The sequence below is a fragment of the Onychomys torridus genome, chromosome 9 (assembly GCF_903995425.1).
Source record: "Onychomys torridus chromosome 9, mOncTor1.1, whole genome shotgun sequence".
In the NCBI taxonomy this organism is placed as follows: domain Eukaryota; kingdom Metazoa; phylum Chordata; class Mammalia; order Rodentia; family Cricetidae; genus Onychomys; species Onychomys torridus.
The window spans coordinates 18,161,057-18,176,103 of record NC_050451.1 but is presented as its reverse complement, the minus strand read 5'-3'; the positions used below and the strand labels follow the sequence as shown (position 1 = coordinate 18,176,103).

The following is a 15,047-nucleotide window of genomic DNA, read 5'->3' as shown; positions in this document are numbered from 1 at the left end:
TCAGAACCTACAGTCTGCTCCAAGCGCTAGATCACCGGTGGGCCCCTCCCTCTCGCCTCTCTTCCTCCCAGTGGTACTGGATGACAGCAAGCGGTTAGCCAAGCGGAAGCTCATAGAGGAGAACCGTGAGAAGAGGCGACGGGAAGAGCTGCAGAAATCTATTGGGCACAAACCGGAGCCCACGGATGAGGAGTGGGAGCTCATCAAGACGGTCACGGAGGCCCATGTGGCCACCAATGCCCAGGGCAGCCACTGGAAACAGAAGCGGAAATTTCTGGTAAGTTTCCCTGCCAAGCTCACTCTCCATGTATGCTCCTATTTTCTGGGTTAGAGTCCTCTGGACCCTGCTGTCCTTAGTGCCCCATTTTCCTGCAGGGGAGGTGCAGCTCAGAGCGGACAGGGGCTTGAACTGCAATAGTGCCCGCGGGGCATGGGAGGGGGAGGGCGGTGTTGGGGGAGGGTGTGCAGAGGCATTCACTGGAGCCCAGAGCTGCTTGCCAGGCTTCTGATCTCAGGGTGCTTCTCCTGTTAGTGAGGCCAGGCCTGGAACGGCTCCTTGGGAAATTCTGATACCTGCTGGCTTACCCTTCTCCCCAACCCTTCTGCCCTCAGATTCCCAGTGTACATACTCAGCCTTGGAGGCTCATCTGCATGCATGCCCCCTTGAGCAGAATCTCTAGGAGGAAGGGTCCCAAACCTCAGCTCTTAGTATTTGTTGTTGTTGTTGTTTCTTTACTTTTGAGATTACATTTTTCATGATTTATTATTATTATTATTATTATTATTATTATTACTATTATTTTACATTCAGACCACAGTTTCCCCTCCCTCCTCTCCTCACAGTCCCTTCCAAAGTTTTTAATCTGTCAAAGTCAAAATGCTAATCTAGGAATAAAAGCTTGAGTCCAGGAGCCAGGGAGTAAGAGTGTAGGGATGAGGAAGGATGGAGACAAGGCAGATCATTTCGGATCTGTGGATGCTTAGTGGATTTTATAGTGAAAACCCTTGCCATCCATTTCTCAACCAGACTTTCTAGTACTCTGAGGTTTCTGGAGCTACTATCCCCATTTTACAGATGCAGAAACTAATCCCAAAGTGATACATAGATGGTATGACAGTAAGTGGCTAAGCCAGGCCCCAAAGCCAAGCCTCTGCTCCAAGTCACCCCACCCATCTCATCAGACAGACCACCTGCTCCAGCCAGTGCCTAGCCACCTCCAAGACTGGTTCTGCCTTCGGTGTATGACAGAAAGGCTTTTGGGAGGGCCTTGCCAGCAGCAAAGCCTGCGGATCTGTCTGTACATCAGAGGTGCTCTCTTTAAATGAGAAGCAACAGTGGTGGAATTGCCTGTGCACTGCAGCAGCAGCAGCAGCGTTATGATGCAGTGGTCTCAGGCTTGCAGTCAGCACTACGCGGAATGCCAAGGCAGGAAGACTGCAAGTTCAAGGCCTGCTTGAGCTCAAAAGTAAAAGCAAAGAAAGAGCCAGAGATACAGCGCCCTGGTACTTCACCTTTGGCCCCACCCCAGTGTGCCTGTCCAGAAATTAAACTACACTAATTCTGGATCAACAGGCTGATTCCAAACCAATCTATCTAGACCCTATCAGTGCTGAGCCCAGCATGCCCACAGGCCTCGGTCCACCTCAGTCCATCCTCACATGTGTGGGCCACTGCCAGGCCTGGAGCTCTGTTCTGATTTCAAGTAGTCCACAGGAAGTGGAATTCAAGCTGAGAGTTCTGAGTCAGATGGAGAAGTCAGGCCCGGTCTAGACTTCTGGGGAATTTTATGCTTTTATGTTTTTACCTCTAGGTGGGGATGAATCTAACTAACCCTGTTTCTGTCATCACTAAATTGTTTCTATTTAGAGTCTAAGGATTTATCCTCTTAAATTAAGTGTATGCATGTGTGTCTGTGTGGGGATATGTTTGTGTGTGTGTGTGTGTCTGTGTGGGGATGTGTTTTTGTGTGTGTGTCTGTGTCTATGTGGGGATAAGTGTCTGTATGTACATGTGTGTCTGTATGGGGTTATGTTTGTGTGTGTGTGTGTGTGTATGTGTGTGTGTGTGTGTGTGTGTGTGTGTGTATGTATGTGTGTGTGTGTGTCTGTGTGAGGATAAGTGTCTGTGTGTACATGTGTGTCTGTGTGGGGATGTGTATGGGTGCATATGTGCCTGTGTGGGGATGTGTATATGTATGTACATGTGTGTCTGTGTGTACATGTGTGTCTGTGTGGGGATGTGTATGGGTGCATATGTGCCTGTGTGGGGATGTGTATATGTGTGTACATGTGTGTCTGTGGGTACATGTGTATCTGTGTGGGGATATGTGTGTGTGTGTACATGTGTGTCTGTGGGTACATGTGTATCTGTATGGGGATATGTGTGTGTGTGTGTGTGTGTGTGTGTGTGTGTGTGTGTGTGTGTACATGTGCGTATGTGGGTGCAGATGCCCCTAGAGACCAGAGGTGTCATATCCCTCTGGAGCTGGGGTTACAGGTAGTTGTGAGGCCCCTAATCCAAGTGCTGGGAACTCAGCTTGGGTCCTTTGCAAGAGCAGTATGCACTCTTAAGCTGGGCCATCTGTCCACCCCAAAAGACTAGCGAGCAGGCCTGCCTCCAAGCTCTCGCTTGAGTTCTTGCCCTGCCCCCCCCCCCCCCCGGCAGGGAGCAGCCATGACAGGAAGTATAGGCTAAGTAAGCCGTGGTAAGTTGCTCTTGGGGAGGGTGCAATGGAAAGCAAATGAACAGTATCCTTGTACCGAAAGTTCGCCATGGACAGAGGACAATCTAGGGCTTATGTGTCCTGTGACTGATGTGTCCTCTTTGTGCTTAGAGCGCTGCATGCTGATTCACTGATCTTTATGTGCTGATGTTCCACCTTGTTCTGGAGAAGGAGTGAAGAGGCTGGTGGTCTTGGTAGTGCAGTCTCTGTGAGGGACTGAGAATCATGGGCTGTCGTGGAAGCGGCACTAATCATACTTGGAGTGTCTGGTCCCCAAAAGGAACGACTTCTTTTTTTTTTTTTTTTTTTTTTGGAGCTGATGACCGAACCCAGAGCCTTGCACTTTGCACTTTGCTAGGCAAGTGCTCTACCACTGAGCTAAAGCCCCAACCCAAGGAACAACTTCTTCATTTGCCCTCAAGGACAGGCTCCAACCAAGTCAGGAGAAGAGGTGGTGGGTTGATCTGGTTTTCAGATCTGTGTTTCCATCTGAGAAAATGAGAGTGTTTGGCAAATGAGGAACATTTGCAAAATCCATGCCATTTCATAATGAACCTAAACCCATGCTGTCAAGCCTCATCCAGAAGCATTTAAATTATGTTGTTTCCGTGCTTTTTGTCAATCCACTTCAATCTCCGGGGTTACAGAAATGTTTTCAACAGTGAAGACACTGTTATGAAAAGCAGAAGTGGGCTGAGGAGGGAGGCTTGTTTCTACCCTCCGTGGCAGGAAGACGCTGGCACAAAACCCACAGCTACTGCAGCCTGTATGCTGCTGTGCACGTGGTCGTAAACATCTGGTGCCACTGTGCACTGTTCTCCTCCCTGGTACACTAGAGGGGGCAGCTGGCAGACTTTCTGCACAAGAGTGAAATGTGACCTTTAGAGTCAGGACAGACCTGCCCCAGTGTCAGAGGGGCACAGACTGGAGGTCAGAGAGGTGCATTTGTGTGGTCTGCGTGGTCAGATCCTACAGTCTGTCCCCCAAATCATCATCATTTCAAAAGCTGTGTGGGGACAGACACTGGAGCCCGGATCTCGTCCTTCCTAATGTGTGACCTTGAGTAAGCTCTGTCACACACACACGCACACACACACACACACACACACACACACACACACACCCCTACAGTTCATTTGCCTTGTGACCATCTCAAATGGTGTAAAAACTTTTCACTGTAAAGGATACAGCATCCTGTGCTCCATGCATCATCCCACCCCTTACCACTTTGCCATCTTAGCCCATTCATCCCAGGAAGCAGAAGCCTGGAGTCATGTCCCAGACCCCAAGGCCCTGAATGTGTCTGTGTCCTTCTCCATGGCTTTGTAATGGTGTGAGCAGACACCTGCTGAGCAGAGAGGACTCATCCACCTGGCCAAATCCCACTCCAGTGCCAGAGAGCTGCCAGGCTAAGCTGAGATGGCCTTGGCTTCCAGCCAGCCATTTGAAACAAGGCCACCTGGCCACATCTCCTCCTTACCTCAAACAATGCTAAGGAAACCTCAACCCAGAGGGCCAGCTGGCGGAGGTCTGTGTAACTCCAGCCTCCCCAGTGACAAGCAGAGACTAGTGCCTGCCCACACACCTGAACCCCTTTTCTGTACCTCTCTGTCTCCACTGCCCAGAGGATCCACCCACTCTGCGTTTCTGAACCTACATGCAGTGCATCCTCCTAAGTTTTCCACTTCGGTTTCCTGCAAACCCATAGTGCAGCACCCCTCAGCCTGTTAGAACTGCTGCTGCCAGCAGCAGCTTCTCCCTCAGACTCACTCCTTCCCCAGCCCAGCAGCCGGACATCTCATCAGGCCTCTGTCCTGTTTGTAGCCCTTCCTTGAGCATTGTTTTGTATTTAGATGTTTCTCTTCTCCTGTGGTCCTTGGGGCCCAGCTTCTCTGCTAGGCTCCCCGCCCCCACCCAGGTCTCTCTTCTGTCCTCAGAACTTTGCTTGGGTGTGTTAGTTACTCTTTCTCTGACAATAAGAAGCTTCAAGGAGGGAAGGTTTACTTTGGCTTACAGTTTGGGAGAATAGTTCATCATGGCCATCATAGTTAGGGCTTCTGTTGCTGTGATGAAACACCATGACCAAAGCATCTTGGGGAGGAAAGGGATTATTTCAGCTCACACTTCCAGGTAACAGTCCATCTCTCAGGGAAGTCAGGGCAGGAACTCAAATACAGTAGAAATCTGGAGGCAGGAGCTGATGCAGAATCCATGGAGCAGTACTGCTTGCTCCCCATGGCTTGCTCAGCCTGCTTTCTTATAGAACCCAGGACAACCTGCCCGGGGATGGTACCACTCACAGTGGGCTGGGTCATCTCCCATCAATCACTAACTAAGAAAAATGCCTTGCCAGATCTTATGGGGGCATTTCCTCAACTGAGGCACCAGCCTCCCAGCTTGTATCAAGTTGACACACAAACTAGCCAGCACAATGGCCAAGAAGACATGGCAGTCGGAGTGGGAGGCAAAGTGGTCACCTTGCATCTGAGAGAAAAGACAGGGAGTGGGGGCTGGGCAATGAAACCTTGTGGATTACCTGCTAGTGACCTTCTTCCTCCAGCCAGGCTCTACTTCATGAAGGTTACACAACTCTCTCAAACAGTGTGCCAGCAAGAGTTTGAGCATGTGAACCACGAGGAACATTTCATATTCCAAACACGACTCCTCCCTCTACCTTCCACATTCCTCCTTCAGATCCATGGACAGCTGCCTCCCTGGCATTCTTCTGGTCAAAGCCCTGGCCACTTGGCTTCTCAACTGGACCTTGGTGGACTAACATCATCTCCAGGCTTACCACAAGCTGGAGTTCTTGTGTGAATTTATTTGTCTTGCCTATCCTCAATCTTCCCTCACTACAACGCAACTTACCTTGTGAGACACTGTTCAATGCTGTAATCTAGAGGGAGATCTAGCTTGTAGCATTTACTTGATATGTGCTGGCAAGTAAATATATGAACAAGCATGCTGTCTGCCCCCCTTCAGCCAAAGGCCTGGTACACAGCAGGCAAAAACACAAAGCCTCAGTCCTTGAAAAGTCTGTATGTTTGATGAGTACCTGGATAACTAAGAAAAATAAGAGTAACAGATGTTCAGTGCCATAATAGTGGTACCCACTGGTCCCCAGGACTGTGCAAAGGAAGTCAACATCATTTCAAATGAGGTCATCTAGCACGATGTTTAGGAACAGACAGGATGTGAGTTGGGATTTGCAGTGGACAGAGATGAGAGGTTGAAGTCAGAGCTCCAGAGGAAGGAAAGGTCCAGACAGAAGGCTACAGTAGAAAAGAGAAAGGCAATTTGTGCGGTAGAGGTGGTAAGGTCAGATGTGCTGACCTAGGTGGTCCATTTAGGGAACAGTGTTACTGTCGGAATACCCTATGAGCAAGCTAAGGCAGCTGGCAGGTCCAGAGGCAAAGCAGGTAGACACAAGCCAGAGGCATCATTGGTGCTGGAGTTTGGTATTGGGGCACAAATACATATTAGGCATAGGATCAGTTCCATTTGTTTGGTACCCAAGGCCAATAGTCACAATAAGCTATCTAACAGATTCAAGAAGAGTCCAGTGATGTACGGTTCTTATGGGTGAAAAATCTACAGGGAAGTCACATGGGCATCTGCACAGCTCAGCCTCAGTTCTCTAGACCAGCTGGCAACCCACCTCCTTCTCAGGTTCCTTTTCTTTCCCCTGGTACCTGAGCTCCCTATGGAAACACACATTGATGACCCAACAAAATGCTTTTTTCTACTCTGATGTTGGTTTCCCAAAGAAAAGCTTGTGCAACTCCATCGGGGCTGTAATTTTATTGGTCCATATTCCCTTGCATAGTTTTCCTCCTTCCTTCAAATCGCTGGTCACAGGAAGTGATCCCACTGCTTTTCTACCCACAGATGGAATGAAAACTAGTGGACAGCAGCATTGTCAAAGGCACAGAGCTTTGGGTTTCAATACAGTCACATTAGTCCTATCCAATGAATGTTTGAGTGTTTGGGGGCTGGAGAGATGCTCGGTTGGTAAAATGCCTGCTGTGCCCACATGCGGACCTGAGCTGGGTCCCCAGCACACTCAGAAAAATACATGTGCAGAGGCGTATTCCTCTAATCCCAGCACTGGGGAGACAGAGACAGGCAGATCCCTGGAGCTCCCTGGCCAGCCAGTCTAACTCAGTCAGTGAGCTCCTTATTCAGTGAGAGGATTCAAAAAATAATCTGGGGATGGAGTGTGGCTCAGAGTTAAGAACACTAGCAGCTCTTCTAGAGGGTCTAGGCTCAATTTCCAGCACCCATATGGAGGCTCAAAACCATCTGTAACTCCACTCCCAGGAGATCTAATACCTTATTCTGGCTTCTACAGGCACCAGAAACACACATGGTGCACATATACATGCAGGCAAAACATCCACAAACATGAAATAAAAATAAATAAATTTTAAAAATAAATTTAAATTCCTCATTATAATCATCACTGTCTAGAAAGCAACTGAAAAAGACACCTGACATCAACCTCTGGCTTCTACATGTACACATATGCATATGACATATACCAACACGTATGTGTACACACACACACACACACACACACACACACGCGCGCGCGCATGCACGCTCATATATTATTTCTGAGATGTTCCTGTGTGTGTGTGTGTGTGTGTGTGTGTGTGTGTGTGTGTGTGTGTAATATCACTACTTTCCATTCAGAGCTCCTAGTGTGTTACTATGCTCGTTTTAGTAGCTTGTCTTCCTGACAGGCTTGTGAAGAGGACCAACAGGAAAGAGTGGCCTCCAGATCAGGGCAAGAAGGGATTATCCAAGCCAGCAACATCCTCAGGATGCAGGGAACAGTGGCCCCAAAACAGGCCTGATGCACATTTTCCCTCAGCTCAGGCAATGACAGAAAGTAGGAGAGGAATTGTACACACCATCATTCCATCTATCCCATCTGTGTCCAGAAAAGCCAGGCATTGGTTATCCCAGAATATCACCATTCAATATGATTACATGGCAGAAAACAGATTCCATCTATTTACTACCACCAAAACAATAAAATGAAAAAAAAATACAGATGGACCTATGGATAATTTCAAAGAGGTAAGCACTGCCCACGTTTTCTGTGAACACACACATTCTCAGAATCCTTCCCCATGCTTGTGGGGACTGGTTACCCCTGTGGCATATACTGACAACTTGAGGGTAAGAGTTATCTGCCCTGTGAGATGTGACTACTAACAGGGTGTAGCGGGGAAGGTGGCTCCTGCAGTGCCCCAAGCTGAAGTTGTTTATTGACAGCCTGGCATCCTCAGGGGGACCCAGACTAACCTCTGTAGAAAGACAGATCCTCTAGTCTCACCTGACTCTGGATCCAGACATGAGGAGTGAGGCCTAGAAATCTGGAGCACAGAGTCTTACCTCTGGCAGTGGGCACTGTTGGTGTGACTACTCCACAGAGTCCTGACTCTGGCGGTGGGCACTGTTGGTGTGACTACTCCACAGAGCCTTACCTCTGACAGTTGGTATGACTACTCCACAGAGCCTTACCTCTGACAGTTGGTGTGACTACTCCACAGAGTCTTACCTCAGGCAGAGGGCACTGATGGTGTGACTACTTCACAAATAGGGGAGGGTAATTCTGCACCACTTACAGGCACCCACTCCCCATTCCCACCACTTGCTGTCTTGGAGAAACCATGACTTCTTTGCATCCATCACTGTAGCATTAGACAAAGATGGCTACCATCCCACAACCATGAGTCTCTGATTTCTTTGGTGGCACTCAAAAAAATTTCTTGAGAATGCTGGAAAGACCATCTGTTTCCAAGCATCAGAAAGTGACAAATGTTATAGAGCTGTTTCCCTTGCCTGCTTTTGGACTCTTCCCAAAGCCTGGACTTCTGTGAGCCACATGGGATAGAAAAGTGGAGGCTGGCATCAGTGTGCTGTTGGGCCACTCATAAATGGTGGTTATTAATGTCACAGAGACAAGAAGGGGCACTGAGGAGTCTTGTCCTCACGTAAGTACAGGGACAGCACAAGATACCCTAAAGGGGGTGACAGGATGCACACTGAGGATCTGGATGACTTGTGGGTGTAGGGAAGTCTACCATGCACAAGTCACCTGGGCCAGGCTGAAACCATGCTTCTGAACAATCAGGTCCAGGGAGTACCTGAGAGCATCCCCAAGTGACAGCCATTTCATTTTCTACTCTGAGAAGCTCAGCCATGGGTTGTCTCTGAACAAGTAAACAGCAAAGAAGAACTCTGGGAACATTAGAGATAAGCAATGTCCCACCCTGCCCTAAGGTTTGCCCAGCTTATACAACTCAGTTCCCTACAGTGGGCTAAGAGATAGTCCCCCATCAGTGATCAGGTGAAGCTACCTCAAACTGGAGTCCAGGAGACCCCAGGGGAAGTAACTTGAGCTCTAGGCACTGAGTCAGAAGCAAGAATGTGGGCCCCTAGAGTTTGCTAGGGCTCACCATTGTGTGCCGCCATTTCTGTCCTCACTTCCCAGCACAACCATTGTGCCATTCCAGTGACCTAGAATTCCCACCTAAGGATGACCCCTGGTGCCAGCAGAACAACCCAGATCCCTACCATGCTTCCTTCTTCCTCTACCTCTTTCTCCCTGCCTTCTCTCTCTCCTCCCCCACCCCCTTCTCTCTCCCTCACCAAGCCTGTGAATGTCATCCCTGGTGGCCTATTGAAACAATAGCCAAGTCATTTGCATTTGCTCAGAGATATAAATGATGTTATTCACTTTGTCAACATACAGGTGCCACTGGAAGTGACAGATCCTGTCTCCCTGCCACATGAGGGCTGTGCTAAGCCAAGGTTTCTCCAGCTTTGCTGAAATTGTTCTCACTTTTCCTCCTCAGCCAGAAGACATTGGACAAGCACCCATTGTGAACGCCCCAGAAGGTGGCAAGGTTGACCTGGAAGCCTTCAGCCATTTTACAAAAATCATCACACCAGCAATCACCAGAGTGGTGGATTTTGCCAAAAAGTTGCCCATGTTTTGTGAGGTGAGAAAATGGCTCTTCCATTGATTACCAAGAATGCATGATAGCGTGTAACACTAATCAGCAGAACTTCATGGTAGGAAAGCAGAGTCCTTGTAAAATAAGAATGCCTGCAGGGCTACAGCTCAGTGGTAAAGCATTTGCCTTGGATGCCTGACCTAGGATCTATCCCCAGTACTGTCAAAAGAAAAGAAAGGCTGGTCCTCCAATTGTGCCTTCAGCCAATACTGGGAGAGAGACAAAATTAGCTTATGGAGTAGGTTGCCAAGGTTTGAACTTAATCTGTGCCCCTTCTACAGCTCATCTATGTTGTGAGTTTGCAGTAAGGCCAACCCAGCTGGAGTGAGAGTGACCTCAGATAATGGATGGGAAAATTTCTTATTGCCTATTTTTGAATGTCCATAGAAGCCAGACCCAGAAGGACAGAGCGGTGGCCTAAGGATAGGAACTGAGACAAAGAAAGCATTTGCCTCCTTCTGACCTTTGACATTTTTAAAGTAACATTTATGAACATTCTAGAGGATGGACAAAAATAGTACCTGTTCCTTTCAGTTGCTGTGATGAACATGATCAAAAGAAACTTGGGGGAAGAAATGGATTATTTGACGTACACTTCTAGGTCACAGTCCGTCACTGAGGAAAGTCAGGGCAGGAACTTGAAGCCAGGAACCAAGAAGGAACACTGCTTACTGTTTCACTCACAGGCTCATACTTAACTAGTTGCTATATAAGGCCAAGACCACCTGCCTAGAGAATGGTGCTGCCCACAGTGGGCTGGGCCCTCCTCTGTCAGATAACAATCAAAACATCCCTCACAGACATGCCCACAAACCAACCAGATAAGGATGGATACTCAGTTGAGTCTCTTTGCAGGTGACTCTCAGCTGTATCACCCTTACAGTTAAAGTTAACAGTGATAATCTATAGCCACAAAATAGCACTTGCCCACAGTTAGAAGCAGATGTTCATCTGCTATACACAGATTTACACATGCATGCATACACATACACATATATGAAATATAAAATTTGCTAATACACCAAGACCTACTTTTGACTTATTAAAACTGCTCTTTAACGTTTTATAAGAGACCCAGCTATAAGGATACATCTCATGAACAAAATGAACCCCATAATAAGCACCAAGAATTAGAAACACTGTGACCCATGCAGCCCAGAATATCAGGTTATTCTCAATGGTAGGATATCATTTACAAATCCTTTTACAAGGTGACTTTGATGGTCACATGGCATTCCAAAAATCTGCTCCACCATCATTTGGGCTCATTATTATTAGACCTGCCATCCATTTCCATTTTTCCACTAATAAAACAGGCCACAGTAAACATTCTTATGACCACACCCTGTTCACGGTGCTCATTCCTAAGGGCAAGTCCCAGGTATACAGCTGAAGGACCAGAGAGTTCTTTCACTTCTTGAGGTCTTCAGCATGTGCCTGTCCTCCAGGAACCTGTCTCCCCTTGCTCTCACTGACTCTGCCACTGCCCTTTTCAATTGTTTGGCTAGTTCTCTGTTCTTGGTTTCTCTCTCTCTCTCTCTCTCTCTCTCTCTCTCTCTCTCTCTCTCTCTCCCCACCACCATGTGTAGGGGACTCTGTGTGTGTGTGTGTGTGTGTGTGTGTGTGTGTGTGTGTGTGTGTGTGTGTGTTGGGGGATTGGCTACAGCTCATAGAGGCTAAAGGAATTTTTGAGTTTAAGTTTGCCACTTTGGGGCTAGTGAGATGGCTTAATAGCACTGGTGGCTCTTCCAGAGGCCCTGGGTTCAATTCCTAGCACCCATATGGCAGCTCACAACTTCTGTAACTCCAGGTCCATGTGATCCAACACCCTCACACAGACACACATACAGGCAAAATACCAATGCACATAAAATAAAAATAAAAAATTAAGTTTGCCACCTCAAGCTAGCCTGCCAGTCACATAGCAAGCGCTCTTCCAACGACCACCAGAAATTTTAATGTTAAATTTTTAATATAAAATTTGTATAAATCACTGAAGAGATATTCGAGATAATTTATGAAGAAGGGAAGGAAGAATCTACCTCCACCCACAGCAACTGGCATGCACTTAACTCAGTGCTGTGGGTAAAACGCTGCTTGGAACTTTCCAAGCCAGGACTATAGCTAGCTTACTCTTCCAAGTTCCTTTCAGAAACATAACATATTTCCCCATCAGGATTCCATCTCTTTCAATGCTGGCATGTTTTCATCTCAAATTTTCAAAAGAAGAAGAAGAAGAAGAAGAAGAAGAAGAAGAAGAAGAAGAAGAAGAAGAAGAAGAAGAAGAAAAGAAGAAGAAGAAGAAGAAGAAGAAGAAGAAGAAGAAGAAGAAGAAGAAGAAGAAGAAGAAGAAGAAGAAGAAGAAGAAGAAGAAAAAGAAGAAAAAGAAGAAGAAGAAAAAGAAGAAGAAGAAGAAAAGAAAAAATCATTTTTACAGCATGTTATAAGCATTCAGGTCTTCTAGGCTTCTGCTGGACTTTCATCCTCTCAGAAGCCCAAAAGCGGATGATGAACTTGGTGGGCTCTGAGCTCCCCATGGTTATCGAGGGTGGTCTCTTGGCAGAGGCAGTTTAATGCATCTGCCATTTGAACTGTAGTCCTCATTCTGCTAAGATCCTGCCAACCACCCAACATGGCTCGTAGTCCCCCAGGGCTTTGTGGGAGCTGTCAGCAAAGCTGCCTCAGGAACCCCTGCTGAAGTGTGTCATCTGTTCCCATCAGCCAGGTGATCTTCTAAGGAGACAGCAAGACTGAGGCCCTGTGACTGCCTGTCAGGCCACTGTTGGAGCATTCTCACACAGAGAGCATATGGCAAGTGCCTCTGAGATGTTTGCCCACATCCTTTCAGATCTCACCAGAATCCTGCAGACCTCTCTAAGGCATCTGGACCAGTTTCTAAACCACTGATGATGCTTTGCAAATGCTTCCTTGGCTGCTATCATTTGAACCAGTCTTTAGCACTTTATCTGTAAGGGTTGCTAGCCAGCCCAAGTTCACAGACTTCATAACATGTAAAAGAAAATAACTGGGTTTTATCTAATTAGAAATTTTGCAATGCTGGAGAATGGAGATGTGTGTGGCTTTTCTGGTAGAGTGTTTACATAGTTCTGGGTTGATCCCCCAGCACATCAACTAAGCACAGTGGTACATACCCAGGAAACAGAGGCAAGGGCATCCAAAGTTTGGGTTCATCGTCAGCTACATAGGGGGTTTGAGGTCAACTTAGACTCTGTAAGACCATGTTCCAAAATAAGAAAAGAAGGAAAGAGTGGAGGGATGGAGGGCAGGAAGGGGAGGGAAAGGTGAAGAGAGAGATTTCATATTACTGCTGAATGGTTCTTCTCAAGAGTGGGCTCAGTACTTAGTGTGAGCATCACCTGGGAACTTGGAAAACATGGAGGTAGGACTCACAGGCTGCACCTGAGGATCACACAAAGAATCCTGGAGGAGTTGAAATGGATTCTACTCCGCTCTCTCCAGCCTGCCCTGCTGCTGTCTGTAACCAAGCTCAGCCTTCCCACTTCCAACTCCCTCTTGAACCAGGAATTCAAGGATATAATTAGGAGTACAAGTCAAGACCTAAACAAAAACAAGTCACTGAGTACACTAACAGAATTGATAGGCATGGATCCCTTTTCTGGTAGAGAAATATAAGCAGTTTAAAGTTGAAATGGTATCGTAACTTGAGTAGTGAACAGGAGTGTGGACTGCTCAGTGTCTTCCACACAGCTCAGTGGGATTGTAGGTTTGTTTTTAATTTCATACAGTAACCTAAACTGGACTAGTCAAGAGTTCCTGTAGTTTGTTGTTGTTGTTGTTGTTGTTGTTGTTGTTGTTTTCACTTTTCACTCTTTGGAGGCCTGCCACCCAGCTCCCAAATAACTACATGGAGACTTATTCTTACTTATGAATGTCCAGCTTTAGCTTGGCTTGTTTCTAGCCAGCTTTTCTTAACTTAAATTATCCTGTCTACCTTTTGCCTTAGGCTTTTACCTTGCTTTATTCTATGTCTCTTTCTTTCCTTCTTACTCCATTGAATGCTGTGTTGCTGGGTGGCCCCTGACATCTTCCTCTGCTCTTTTTTTCTCTCCTCCTCTTCTTATTCTCCTCCTATTTATTCTCTCTGTCTGGCAGCCCCACCTATTTCTCTCAACTGTCTTGCTATTGGCCATTCATCTCTCTATTAGACCAATCAGGTTTTAGACAGGCAAAGTAGCATAGCTTCACAGAGTTAAACAAATGCAGCATAAAAGAGTGCAACACATCTTTACATCATTAAACAGATATTCCACAGCATAAAGGAATGTAACGTATCTTCAACTAGTATTCCACAACAAGTTCCCATCTCTGAAAAGAGGCTGTACCAGTTTCATGGAAGACTTAGACATGTGACATTTATACATTCATTGTTTATGGAAATTTCACCATAGCCTAGGAATTGAGAAGTGTGTGTTGGCCTTAAATTGTGACAGAGCTAGTTTCAAACCCCAGCCTCATCTACAAAACATCCCTGTGCCACCCACACACTAGCATGGTACACTTTGAATGCCTGTTTTTCACGTGCATGAATGGAACCAGAATGTCCCTTACTGTATTTCTGTGAAGTTTAACTAAAATGGCTGTGTAAATCTTGGCATGAAACCCAAGTTGTAACAGTTACTCAGACCCTTTCAAATGATTCGACATTGAGTTCTTCTTGAACTTTCTCGCCAACCCCAGAAAACAAATTTTTACTTTCACTATTCTGCCTCGCAGAGTTGTGCTACAAAGTTGATTTAGCCCATTATCATAAACTCTGATTAACATGGCAACCTAATGAACTCCAAATGGCCCTGAAATCTGAGCAAAAAGACCTTGCTTGTCCATTGACTCTGGTATCTGTCCCCAAGAATAGAAACATGGGAGTCATGACATCCAAATTCTGGCTTCACCTCTGCCCTTGAGTTGCTGGTTACCTTGAGCAAAGCTTGTATGTCTCTGGGTCGCCTTGGTCATTCCATCTGGCTTCAGCCTTCTAGTTTTGCACCTCTTGAGACACTTGGAAGCAAATTTCCTTCAAAAAACAGAAAAGCACAGCTGTTAGCTGTGCAGAATCAGCAGGTAATTTTGGAGCTACCCAATGATGAAAAAGATGAGGCATGAACCGAGCTCAGGGCCACTTTCAAGTACACTACAGTACAAACTCCCAAACAAAGGGGTGGCTAGCAGAGGTTCTTCTGTGTGACTGTAATGCCAGTCGGAGACCTGTGGTAAAAGAAATGTAAACTGCTGAGATTAATCAGTTTGGGGGTTT

The 15,047-nt window shown here is 46.7% G+C and overlaps 1 protein-coding gene across 4 annotated transcripts in view; it reads left to right on the top strand.

Annotated features, from left to right (window-relative positions):
- Positions 1–15,047, top strand: part of Thrb (thyroid hormone receptor beta) — a 358,018-nt gene that overhangs the window by 333,719 nt on the left and 9,252 nt on the right. For all 4 annotated transcript variants that reach the window (XM_036199215.1, XM_036199212.1, XM_036199214.1 and 1 more), the window contains 2 exons: positions 72–277; positions 9,593–9,739. In XM_036199215.1, coding sequence (XP_036055108.1) covers positions 72–277; positions 9,593–9,739 — 353 coding nt within the window. The remainder of the gene's footprint in view (positions 1–71; positions 278–9,592; positions 9,740–15,047) is intronic.